Below are 13638 nucleotides of genomic sequence, written 5' to 3' on the forward strand. Positions count from 1 at the left end.
CCTCAGGGGAGCTCTGAGCATCTGCAGTCCAGGAAGTGGGGCCTGGTCTTCTTTGTTTTAACAGCAGAGTTTCCCACTGAGGTTTCATCACCTCTGCAGCCTTTCTCCAGCCTACTAAGGGCAACACTTTACAGAGCTCTAAAGTTAAAAAATAAGTAAATCCTTGGTTAAGCATGGGCACTTGAGCATGCACGCGCGCACGCGCACACACACACACATGCACACGCACGCATGTTTGCATGCACAGACTACAGTGAATCTGGAAAATAATCCAATGGGCAGAGAAGGCGTAGCAATAGCTCACAATCAATGCCACTTTTCCTAAACACTAGCTTAGATGCCATTACTTCATTACTTTCTGGCACTTGACCGTTCTGACCTAAGTAGGGCCTTCCAGCCTTAGTACAAGTATGATATGGCCATGGCCTCACAGTTACGGTCACCCTTACCAGCACAAGACACCTTCCAACAGTAACAGGCCCAACTCCATACAGTAACAATTTAATAAAGGAGGCCACTCAAATCCTACAATCAGAAACAACTGAGGTGACGGGAACGAGGACTGAGGGTACGCTAGCCAGGAAATCAGGAGCAGCAGCAGTGCAGACAACTGTGTGGGGCAAGCACTGAAGCATGGGGTTTAAAGAAATCACAAGAGCCCACCCAGCAGTCACTACTAGAGTGGCAGGGCCCACTCTGGCCCTTGGTATCTGTGAGGTAGGACAAGTCAATTCACAGCTGCCGAACTCAATTTCATCACCTATATTTACCAAAGTGCAAAATCCACAGTGTTTCCCATAGACCTAAAAACAAAGTCGTGCCTTCTAAAAGGATTTCCTGATCAAGCAAGTGCAGGAAAGTATATACATTATAGACTACCTTTAGATTCTCAGTCTTAGGTTAGGGTAGATAAAGGCTCTAGAAAGTTAAATGTGGGCCTTTTGAAATATAACCTTTCCAAGTGAAGGGTCTCTTAAACAGCCTCCTCTAAGGAACAATAATATCACAAAGCACACGTTACTATTTCTCAGAATACTAAAGACAGAATTATCATAGGACATACCAAGACTACTTCGCCAAAAGCGGTGATGGCAAGGACCTACACATCTTTCAACACCTGTGTCCAGAGCAACACTGTTCATTCGGCCAAGAATCCAATCCAAATGAGTGCATAAATAAAGTGTATACACACGGACATAGTTCACTACGCTGCCCAGGCTAGACTAGCTGGCACTAGAACCACAGATGTAAACATGCTGGCTTAGGAAACCTTTACGTGGTACAACGTAACGGACACAAACCCTGAAGTATATGAAGTACAGTGAGCCAGACACAGAAGGCCTAACGTTTCCACTTTTATGAGGCACTTGTAGCATCAATTGATAGAGACACAAAGTAAAATGGTAGCAGCCACATACAGAAGAAGAGGGAGGAGGACAGGGGGCTTTGTTTAATGAGTCCTGGGCTGTAACCAGGGAAGATGAAAATGACCTAGAAATGGATAGCCGATAAATGTACAATAATGGAATGCACCTAACACCACTGAACTGTTATTAAAAAGGGTAAATTTCCTACTAAGTGTATTTTACCTTAAGTGAAAAAATTAGAGCTACTCTAACAATGAATTGGTTTTCTCTTAATTCTAATACTCGGTCACTATGAAATGAAAAAAAGTAGCCGACAGAAATTTCCTCACCTCCGCAACACTACAAATCGACCCCAAGGCTTCACCGCGGAAACCGTAGGTTGTCAGGTTCTCGAGGTCTTCGTGACTGTTTATCTTGGAGGTGTAGTACTTCACAGCCATCACAGGGACGTCCACAGCCTTGATGCCCTCGCCATTGTCCCGGACCTCGATTTTATCAAACCCGTAGTTCTCCTGGCAAAGTGAGGAATATTTTCAATTGATAAAACTTAAACAGCGGCGATCACATTTAGAAGTGCAGGAAGCAGTCCGGCTGTTTGACGGCTTTAAGGGAGAGGTAACGCCAAGTCAAGAGGAGCTCCCATCTTCAGCTCTGCCAAAGCCTAGGTTCAGTACACTGAGCAAGGGACCTCAGCTCAACTACAACACAAGGAGGTCAAACTAATCTCCTGAGTGTTCTATCAACTTGTTTACTTGCATAGGTATTTGTGGTAATTTATATTTAAACGCAAATTAAAAGTCTACCATAGATTTTATATATATCATCCCCCAAATGAAATAAAACACTGTCACCAGCAAAAACTCACCTGCTCTATTCACCAAGAATCCAGCAACCATTCTTATTTAGTCTGATTTTTAATAAGTTCTCCTTTATTGCTTTCATAAAAAATTAAGTATTTAGTACCTTATAATTTTCTAAATTTCCCATTATAAATATCAAACAGAAAATTGTTGAGAAAATATATAACTTAGTAATCTCTTCTAAATTTGAAAATTAGGAAAGTAAGCTCCATTCATAGCTAATCCTATGATACTGAGCTCTGCACACACAAGAGAAACCAAGTTTCCCATGAATACGGTCACCAACTGTTATCAGCCTTGCTCCGAAAAGCCCTGCGGACATCACCACTGACAACAACTACAGGAGGAAAAGCTTCTGGGATTTATACTGGCTCCACAGCATACAAGGGTATCACACTGTAGTAACCTACGCTCACACAGCACCTTGTCAGTACTGCTAAAAACACACCACGCATGCAAAGCATTATCAGGAAATACCTAAGATTTCGGCGTCAATCAAAAATTGTCTGAGAAGCGTAGGGTAAAGGGGAGCTCGGGGGCTTCTTTGTCCCCATAGCCCGCCTGCAGCAAGCAGGGTGGGCCCTTTGTCTGCGAGCGAACCAGCAAACCAAGCAGCACGGAGTCTCGATCAGGGCACCTAGTGAGACATCATTGTGGTGAGTGAGTGCTGCGGCACTCGGGAACAGCCCGCCTACACTTCCTGATCAACCTACAGGGCTACACTGCCCGGTACCTCCTCTCTCTTCCTATCCCATCCAGCTTACATCCAGATCCCCCCACCCTCTGTTTCTCTCCCCCCTCCCTTCCCTGGTGGCAGAGAGCCTCCCTGCTCTGCCTGCTTGGGCGCTGGGTCCTAACCCCAAGCGTAGGGTAAAGGGGAGCTCGGGGGCTTCTTTGTCCCCATAGCCCGCCTGCAGCAAGCAGGGTGGGCCCTTTGTCTGCGAGCGAACCAAGCAGCACGGAGTTTCGATCAGGGCACCTAGTGAGACATCATTGTGGTGAGTGAGTGCCGCGGCACCCAGGAACAGCCCGCCTACACTTCCTGATCAACCTACAGGGCTACACTGCCCGGTACCTCCTCTCTCTTCCTATCCCATCCAGCTTACATCCAGATCCCCCCACCCTCTGTTTCTCTCCCCCCTCCCTTCCCTGGTGGCAGAGAGCCTCCCTGCTCTGCCTGCTTGGGCGCTGGGTCCTAACCCCAAGCGTAGGGTAAAGGGGAGCTCGGGGGCTTCTTTGTCCCCATAGCCCGCCTGCAGCAAGCAGGGTGGGCCCTTTGTCTGCGAGCGAACCAAGCAGCACGGAATCTCGATCAGGGCACCTAGTGAGACATCATTGTGGTGAGTGAGTGCTGCTGCACCCGGGAACAGCCCGCCTACACTTCCTGATCAACCTACAGGGCTACACTGCCCGGTACCTCCTCTCTCTTCCTATCCCATCCAGCTTACATCCAGATCCCCCTACCCCCTGTCTCCCTCCATCCCTCCCTTCCCTGGTGGCAGAGTGCCTCCCTGTTCAGCCTGCCTGGGCGCTGGGACTGAACCCGAAGGTGAGTGCAAAGGGGAAGGTGGTAGCTCCTTTGTCTCCATAACCTGCCTGCAGCAAGCAGGGTGGGCCTTTGTTTGCAAGCTAACCAAGCAGCAAGGAGATCGGAACTGGACTCCAGGAGAAACATCACGGGGGAGTGACATCACTTGGAAGGTACATCAGTTGGCAAGAAGACCTGATCCTGTAAAAGAAGATCCATAGGAGAATATTGGAAGGAAGAGATGGGGAGATGCCAATGCAAGAATTCACCCAACAATCTGAAAAACAACACGAAACCACCAGAAGCCAGCGACCTCACAACAGGAGGACATGAACACCTTAATCATGAAGAAGGAGAAAAAACTGACTTCATGACAGTGATTGACACCCTTAAACAGCATATAAAAAACGCCCTTATAGAAATGGATGAGAAGTATAACAGAAAGTTCGAGGAATTGAGTAAATCAGTGAATGATACCCTAGGAAAGCAAGGAAAAACAATCAAGCAGATAATGGAAACAGTTCATGATTTGAAAAATGAAATGGAGGCAAAGAAGAAAACACAAACAGAGGGCCGGCTGGACATGGAAAATCTAGGTAAACGAATAGAGACTACAGAAACAAGCATAACCAGCAGAATACAAGAGATAGAAGAAAGAATCTCAGAGTCTGAGGATAACATAGAGAAAATAAACGCACTGATCAAAGAAAACAGCAAGTCCAACAAACTCTCATCACAAAACATTCAGGAAATATGGGACACAATAAAAAGACCAAACCTAAGAATAATTGGAGTAGAAGAAGGAGAAGAAGTGCAGCTCAACGGTCCAGAAAATATACTTAACAAAATTATAGAAGAAAACTTTCCCAACCTGAAGAAGGATGTACCTATGAAGGTTCAAGAGGCATACAGAACCCCAAATAGGCTGGATCAAAAAAAAAACATCCCCTCGCCATATAATAATCAAAACACAAAATATACAGAATAAAGAAAGAATATTAAGAGCCGCAAAGGAAAAAGGCCAACTTACTTATAAAGGTAAACCTATCAGACTTACACCTGACTTCTCTATGGAAACCATGAAAGCCAGAAGGTCCTGGATAGATGTACTGCAAAAACTAAGAGACCATGGATGCAAGCCCAGACTACTATATCCAGCCAAGCTTTCATTCACCATAAATGGAGAAAACAAAATTTTCCAGGATAAAAACAAATTTAAGCAATACGTAGCCACAAATCCAGCCTTACAGAAAATACTAGAAGGAAAATCACTAACCAAGGAGTCCAACAAAGACCTCAATAACTCAGACATCTAGAGACCCTTCACCAGCGCAACTCAAAGAAGGGAAACACACAAACCCTACTACTTAAAAAGTGACCGGAGTTAACAACCACTGGTCATTAATATCACTTAATGTCAATGGACTCAACTCACCTATAAAAAGGCACAGGCTAAGAGACTGGATACGAAAACAGGATCCAACATTCTGCTGTCTACAAGAAACACACCTCAACCACAAAGACAGGCACCTACTCAGAGTAAAGGGCTGGGAAAAGGCTTATCAAGCAAATGGACCTAAGAAACAAGCAGGTGTGGCCATACTAATTTCTAACAAAGTTGACTTCAAACTTAAATCAATCAAAAGAGATGGAGAGGGACATTTTATACTCATAACAGGAAAAATTCATCAGGAAGAAATCTCAATCCTGAATATCTATGCCCCTAATATAAAAGCACCCACGTATGTAAAAGAAACATTGCTAAAATTCAAGGCAGCCATCAAACCGCACACACTAATAGTAGGAGACTTCAACACTCCTCTTTCACCAATGGACAGGTCAATCAGACAGAAACCTAACAGAGAAATTAGAGAATTAATGGAGGTAATGAAGCAAATGGACTTAACAGACATCTATAGAATATTCCACCAGAATAGGAAAGAATATACCTTTTTCTCTGCAGCTCATGGAACCTTCTCGAAAATTGACCACATACTTGGTAACAAAGCTAACTTACACAGCTACAAAAAAATATTACTAACCACCTGTGTCTTATCAGACCACCATGGATTAAAGTTAGAATTCAACAACAATGCTACCCCCAGAAAGCCTACAAACTCATGGAAACTGAACAGTCAACTACTGAACCATACCTGGATTAAGGAGGAAATAAAGAAAGAAATTAAAGTCTTCCTTGAATTCAATGAAAATAAAGAAACAACATACTCGAACTTATGGGACACTATGAAAGCAGTCCTAAGAGGAAAGTTCATAGCACTAAGTGCCCACTTAAAGAAAACAGAAAAAGCACATATTGGAGACTTAACAGCCCACCTGAAAGCTCTAGAAAAAAAAGAAGCAGACTCACCTAGGAGGAGTAGAAGACTGGAAATAATCAAACTGAGGGCTGAAATCAACAAAATAGAAACACAAAAAACAATCCAAAGAATCAATGAATCAAGAAGCTGGTTCCTGGAAAAAATCAACAAGATTGACAAACCCCTATCCAAACTAATCAAACGGCAGAGAGAAAATTTGCAAATTAATAAGATCAGAAATGAAAAGGGGGACATAACCACAAACACAGAGGAAATTCAGAGAGTCATTAGATCTTACTACAAAAGCTTGTATGCCACTAAACTGGAAAATGTAAAAGAAATGGACACTTTCTTAGATAAATACGATTTACCAAAATTAAATCAGGACCAGGTGAACAAGCTAAACAGACCTGTCAGTCGCGAAGAACTAGAAGCTGTTATCAAAAACCTCCCTACCAAAAAAAGCCCAGGGCCAGATGGTTTCAATGCAGAATTCTACCAGAACTTCCAAGAAGACCTAATACCTATACTCCTCAATGTATTCCACAATATAGAAACAGAAGGGTCATTACCAAATTCCTTTTATGAAGCTACAGTTACTCTGATACCAAAACCACACAAAGACTCAACCAGGAAAGAGAATTACAGGCCGATCTCACTCATGAATATCGACGCAAAAATCCTCAACAAAATACTGGCAAACCGAATCCAAGAACACATCCGAAAAATTATCCATTATGATCAAGTAGGCTTCATTCCTGAGATGCAGGGCTGGTTCAACATACGAAAATCTCTCAATGTAATCCATCATATAAATAAACTGAAAGAAAAAAAACCATATGATCATTTCATTAGATGCTGAAAAAGCATTTGACAAAATTCAACATCCATTTATGTTAAAAGTCTTGGAGAGATTAGGGATACAAGGGTCATACCTAAATATAATAAAAGCTATATACAGCAAGCCGACAGCTAACATCAAATTAAATGGAGAGAAACTCAAAGCCATCCCGCTTAACTCAGGAACACGACAAGGCTGCCCACTTTCGCCATACCTCTTCAATATAGTGCTGGAAGTTCTAGCAATAGCAATAAGACAGCATAATGGGATCAAGGGGATTCGAATTGGAAATGAAGAAGTTAAACTTTCGTTATTCGCAGATGATATGATAGTGTACATAAGCGACCCCCAAAATTCCACCAAAGAACTTTTACAGCTGATAAACAGCTTTAGTAATGTGGCAGGATACAAGATCAACTCCAAAAAATCAGTCGCCCTCCTATACTCAAAGGATATGGAAGCAGAGAGGGAAATCAGAGAAGCTTCTCCATTCACGATAGCCACAAACAGCATAAAATATCTTGGGGTAAATCTAACCAAGGAAGTGAAAGATCTATTTGACAAGAACTTTAAGGCATTGAAGAAAGAAATTGAAGAGGATACCAAAAAATGGATGGACATCCCTTGCTCTTGGATTGGGAGGATCAACATAGTAAAAATGGCAATTCTACCAAAGGCAATTTATAGATTCAATGCAATCCCCATCAAGATCCCATCAAAATTCTTCACAGATCTGGAGAGGACAATAATCAACTTTATATGGAAAAACAAAAAACCCAGGATAGCCGAAACAATCCTATACAATAAAGGATCTTCTGGAGGCATTACCATCCCTGACTTCAAACTCTATTACAGAGCTACAGTAATGAAAACAGGGTGGTACTGGCATAAAAACAGAGAAGTCGACCAATGGAATCGTATAGAAGACCCGGACTTTATCCCACAAACCTATGAACACCTCATTTTCGATAAAGGAGCTAAAAGTTTACATTGGAAGAAAGAAAGCATCTTCAACAAATGGTGCTGGCACAACTGGATGTCAACCTGTAGAAGAATGAAAATAGACCCATATTTATCACCGTGCACAAAACTCAAGTCCAAATGGATTAAAGACCTCAATATCAGCCCGAAAACACTGAATCTGATAGAAGAGAAAGTGGGCAATACCCTACAACAGATGGGCACAGGCGATCGCTTCTTAGGTATAACCCCAGAAGCACAGACATTAAGGGCAACATTGAATAAATGGGACCTACTAAAACTGAGAAGCTTCTGTAAAGCAAAGGACACTGTCACTAAGACACAAAGGCAACCTACTGACTGGGAGAAGATCTTCACCAACCCCGCAACAGACAAAGGTCTGATCTCCAAAATATATAGAGAACTCAAGAAACTAGACTTTAAAATGCTAATTAACCCAATTAAAAAATGGGGCGCTGAACTGAACAGAGAATTCTCAACAGAAGAAGTTCAAATGGCCAAAAGACACTTAAGGTCATGCTCAACCTCCTTAGCGATCAGGGAAATGCAAATCAAAACAACTTTGAGATATCATCTTACACCTGTAAGATTGGCTAAAGTCAAAAACACCAAGGATAGCCTTTGCTGGAGAGGCTGTGGAGGAAGGGGTACCCTCATCCATTGCTGGTGGGAATGCAATCTTGTGCAACCACTGTGGAAGTCAGTGTTTCGGTTTCTCCGGAAATTCGGGATCAACCTACCCCTGGACCCAGCAATACCACTCTTGGGAATTTACCCAAGAGATGCTCTATCACATGTCAAAAGCATTTGTTCAACTATGTTCATAGCAGTATTATTTGTAATAGCCAGAACCTGGAAACAACCTAGATGCCCTTCAATGGAAGAATGGATGAAGAAAGTATGGAATATATACACACTAGAGTACTACGCTGCGGTAAAAAACAATGACTTCTCGAATTTTGCATGCAAATGGATGGAAATAGAAAACACTATCCTGAGTGAGGTATCCCAGGCCCAAAAAGACGAACATGGGATGTACTCACTCATAATTGGTTTCTAGCCATAAATAGGGTTCACGGAGTCTACAATAGGCGAATCTAAAGAAGCTAAGTAAGAAGGTGAACCCAAGGAAAAACATATAGTTATCCTCTTGGATAAGGGAAGTAGACAAAATTGCCGGGGGGAAAAGTGGGATCTTGGGGGTGGGGTGGGATGGGGGTTAGGGGAGATGGGAGAGAAAAGGTAGAAGGGAAGGAGGGTGGACTTGGGGAAACAGGAGGATCAGGATAAAGGAAGGTTGGATAGGGGAGCACGGAACCACAATTCTTAGTTAAGGGACCCACTTTAGGGTGGGCAGGAGACTTGACCCTAGAGGGGCTCCCAGGTGCCCAAGCTGAGGTCCCCAGTTAGTTCCCTGGGCAGCTGAGGATAGGGAACCTGAAATGACCCTACCCTAGAGCAATACTGACGAATATATTGCATATCATCCTAGAACTTGCATCTGGCGATGGATGGAGATAGAGACAGAGACCCACACTGGAGCACTGGACTGAGCTCCCAAGGTCCCAATGAGGAGCAGAAGGAGTGAGAACATGAGCAAAGATGTCGGGACCACGAGGAGTGCACCCACCCACTGAGACAGTGGAGATGATCTACTGGGAGCTCACCAAGGCCAGCTGGACTGTTACCAGAAAAAGCATGGGATAAAACTGGACTCTCGGAACATGGCGAACAATGAGGGCTGATGAGACGCCAAGGACAATGGCACGCGGTTTTGATCCTACGCAATGTGCTGGCTTGGTGGGAGCCTAGCCAGTCTGGATGTTCACCTTCCTAGATATGGATGGAGGGGGGAGGACCTAGGATGTACCACAGGGCAGGGAACCCTGACAGCTCTTTGGACTGGAAAGGGAGGGGGAGAGGAGTGGGGGGAAGGGGAGAGGGGTGGGAGGAGGGGGAGAAGAGTGGGAGGAGGGGGAGAAGAGTGGGAGGAGGGGGAGGGAATTGGGAGGCTGGTGGGAGGAGGTGAAAATTTGTTTTTTTTTCTTTTCTTTATCCTCCTTTTATCAATAAAAAAAAAAATCAAAAAAAAATTGTCTGACAGCCTGGAAACAGCATGTCTGCTTCATTTTACTAAACAACAGACCAAAACATTGACCAGAGCAATGTCAATCTCGCAGCATAAATACCTCCAGGAATCTGAACAAAACAGGTCTGGGTTCAGTGTCAGGCCCAGCTGAGCCGTTCATTCAGAAATCCTGCAAAGTAGATGAGCAAATCTCCGGGTAGGTGACGGTGCCGATTTACTTTATAGGGACGCTTCCATTGGCTTGTTAACATTGTTTTAAGAAAACATTTTGTCTTTGAGAGACACTTTATAACAAGAAACACATTTCAAGAGATAAACAAAACAGAAAAGAGGAACAGGTAAAGACCCGCAGCAGGTAGGAATGAGATGTATCTTTGTCTCCCTGCGAGTCCTAAATGGCACCTGTCGGATATAAAGATACCGTCACTTGCACTCTAATCAGACCAATTATATAAAATGCCTAAGAAAAATAGACATCCTTGGGCCTTTCCAATAAACTATTTCTTCACATCGTTATTATGCACATGGAATATTATTCAAAGCAGTGGTCCCCAACCTTCCTGATGCTGAGATCCTTTAGTACAGTTCCTCATGTTGTGCTGACCCCAAACATAAACTTACTTTTGCTGCTAATTCACGACTGTAATTTTGCTACTGTTATGAATCATATACAAGCTATCTGATATGCAACCCCTGTGAAAGGGTCGTTCGATCCCAAAGGGGTCTCAACCCACAGGTTGAGAACGGCTGATTTAAAGGCACAAGTGGGCAGACGTTCTGCAACTGTGCTCCTTGGTACAGTGGCAATTGTAGACTCTCTGGGTGGACAGCGGTGTATGCTGTACACTCTTCAGCCTCACTCGTGACCTCAAACTGCAGGAGTGAAGCTCAGTAACTGCCTAACAAAGCCCCCAACTTGACCTGATGTACTCCAAACACCCTGAAAGCCATGGTCTTTGCTTAGTAACTACCTAAAAGACCCTGCTTAACCTGATGTACCCCCAACACCCTAAGAACCATAGTCTTTGCTTAGTAACTACCTAAGAAAGCCCCAACTTAACCTGATGTACCCCAAACACCCTAAGGACCATGGTCTTTGATTAGTAACTGCCCAGCAAAACCCCAAACTTAACCTGATGTACCCCCAATACCCTAAAAACCATGGTCTTTGCTTAGTAACTACCTAACAAAGCCCCAACTTAACCTGATGTACCCCAAACACCCTGAGAACCATGGTCTTTGCTTAGTAACTACCTAAAAAACTCAGCTTAACCTGATGTACCCCAAACACCCTAAGGACCATAGTCTTTGATTAGTAACTGCCCAGCAAAACCCCCAACTTAACCTGATGTATCCCACGCACCCTGAGAGAAACCTGAAGCTGGGAACATTTGATTTACTACTAGCTAATGAAGCGACTTAGGTAAGTTTTGGGAAGACTGAGTCTTTGTAAAACTGTTAACATTTTTTATGAGATGTACGTGGGAATTTTACCCATCTGAATTTTATCTGTTAATAAGCAAAAGCAAGATCTTCTCATTACAAAGTAGCCCTGTCAGAATTATGATGTCACACTACTAGCAATAACACAAATATCTGATAATTAGATTTAAAAAAGACATATTCTTGCTTTCAGTAATATAGACTTCAACTCCTAGTAAATAGTAGATAATAGGTAGGATGGACACAAAAATATAGGGTCTAAGTCTGTGAGCTTGACATTTGAAAAGGCGGGAAACATCCAGACTAACAGCAGTGTGTCACTGGGGGAAACATCCAGACTAACACAGTGTGTCACCAGCACTGGGGGAAGTATCCAGACTAACACAGTGTGTCGCCAGCACTGGGGGAAGCATCCAGACTAACACAGTGTGTCACCAGCACTGGGGGAAGTATCCAGACTAACACAGTGTGTCACCAGCACTGGGGGAAGTATCCAGACTAACACAGTGTGTCACCAGCACTGGGGGAAGTATCCAGACTAACACAGCGTGTCACCAGCACTGGGGGAAGTATCCAGACTAACACAGCGTGTCACCAGCACTGGGGGAAGCATCCAGACTAACACAGTGTGTCACTGGGGGAAGCATCCAGACTAACACAGCGTGTCACCAACACTGGGGGAAGCATCCAGACTAACACAGTGTGTCACCAGCACTGGGGGAAGTATCCAGACTAACACAGTGTGTCACTGGGGGAAGTATCCAGACTAACACAGTGTGTCACCAGCACTGGGGGAAGCATCCAGACTAACACAGTGTGTCACCAGCACTGGGGGAAGCATCCAGACTAACACAGTGTGTCACCAGCACTGGGGGAAGCATCCAGACTAACTGCAGTGTGTCACTGGGGGAAGTATCCAGACTAACACAGTGTGTCACTGGGGGAAGTATCCAGACTAACACAGTGTGTCACTGGGGGAAGCATCCAGACTAACACAGTGTGTCACCAGCACTGGGGGAAGTATCCAGACTAACACAGTGTGTCACCAGCACTGGGGGAAGCATCCAGACTAACACAGCGTGTCACCAACACTGGGGGAAGCATCCAGACTAACACAGTGTGTCACTGGGGGAAGCATCCAGACTAACACAGTGTGTCACCAGCACTGGGGGAAGCATCCAGACTAACACAGTGTGTCACCAGCACTGGGGGAAGTATCCAGACTAACACAGTGTGTCACCAGCACTGGGGGAAGCATCCAGACTAACACAGTGTGTCACTGGGGGAAGCATCCAGACTAACACAGTGTGTCACCAGCACTGGGGGAAGCATCCAGACTAACACAGTGTGTCACCAGCACTGGGGGAAGCATCCAGACTAACACAGTGTGTCACCAGCACTGGGGGAAGTATCCAGACTAACACAGTGTGTCACCAGCACTGGGGGAAGTATCCAGACTAACACAGTGTGTCACTGGGGGAAGCATCCAGACTAACACAGTGTGTCACCAGCACTGGGGGAAGTATCCAGACTAACACAGTGTGTCACCAGCACTGGGGGAAGTATCCAGACTAACACAGTGTGTCACCAGCACTGGGGGAAGTATCCAGACTAACACAGTGTGTCACCAGCACTGGGGGAAGTATCCAGACTAACACAGTCTGTCACCAGCACTGGGGGAAGTATCCAGACTAACACAGTGTGTCACCAGCACTGGGGGAAGTATCCAGACTAACACAGTGTGTCACCAGCACTGGGGGAAGCATCCAGACTAACACAGTGTGTCACCAGCACTGGGGGAAGTATCCAGACTAACACAGTGTGTCACCAGCACTGGGGGAAGCATCCAGACTAACACAGTGTGTCACCAGCACTGGGGGAAGCATCCAGACTAACACAGTGTGTCACCAGCACTGGGGGAAGTATCCAGACTAACACAGCGTGTCACCAGCACTGGGGGAAGCATCCAGACTAACACAGTGTGTCACCAGCACTGGGGGAAGCATCCAGACTAACACAGTGTGTCACCAGCACTGGGGGAAGCATCCAGACTAACAGCAGTGTGTCACCAGCACTGGGGGAAGTATCCAGACTAACACAGTGTGTCACCAGCACTGGTGGTGCTCCCTAAACCTTTCCCATCCATAATTTGTTTTTTCTTCTCTATTTTCTGATTTTTAGAGACAGGGTTTTGCTGTAGATGCTCTTGTA

At 44.6% G+C, this 13638-nt stretch overlaps 1 protein-coding gene across 11 annotated transcripts in view; it reads right to left on the minus strand.

Moving 5' to 3' along the window:
• Positions 1–13638, minus strand: part of Pms1 (PMS1 homolog 1, mismatch repair system component) — a 90362-nt gene that overhangs the window by 63522 nt on the left and 13202 nt on the right. For all 11 annotated transcript variants that reach the window (XR_012908877.1, XR_012908876.1, XR_012908875.1 and 8 more), the window contains one exon: positions 1697–1879. Coding sequence is in view for 8 of the 11 variants with exons in the window: in XM_075956564.1 (XP_075812679.1) it covers positions 1697–1879 (183 nt within the window). In the remaining 3 variants the exon portion in view is untranslated. The remainder of the gene's footprint in view (positions 1–1696; positions 1880–13638) is intronic.

The sequence above is a fragment of the Microtus pennsylvanicus genome, chromosome 22, assembly GCF_037038515.1.
Source record: "Microtus pennsylvanicus isolate mMicPen1 chromosome 22, mMicPen1.hap1, whole genome shotgun sequence".
NCBI classification, from domain to species: Eukaryota; Metazoa; Chordata; class Mammalia; order Rodentia; family Cricetidae; genus Microtus; species Microtus pennsylvanicus.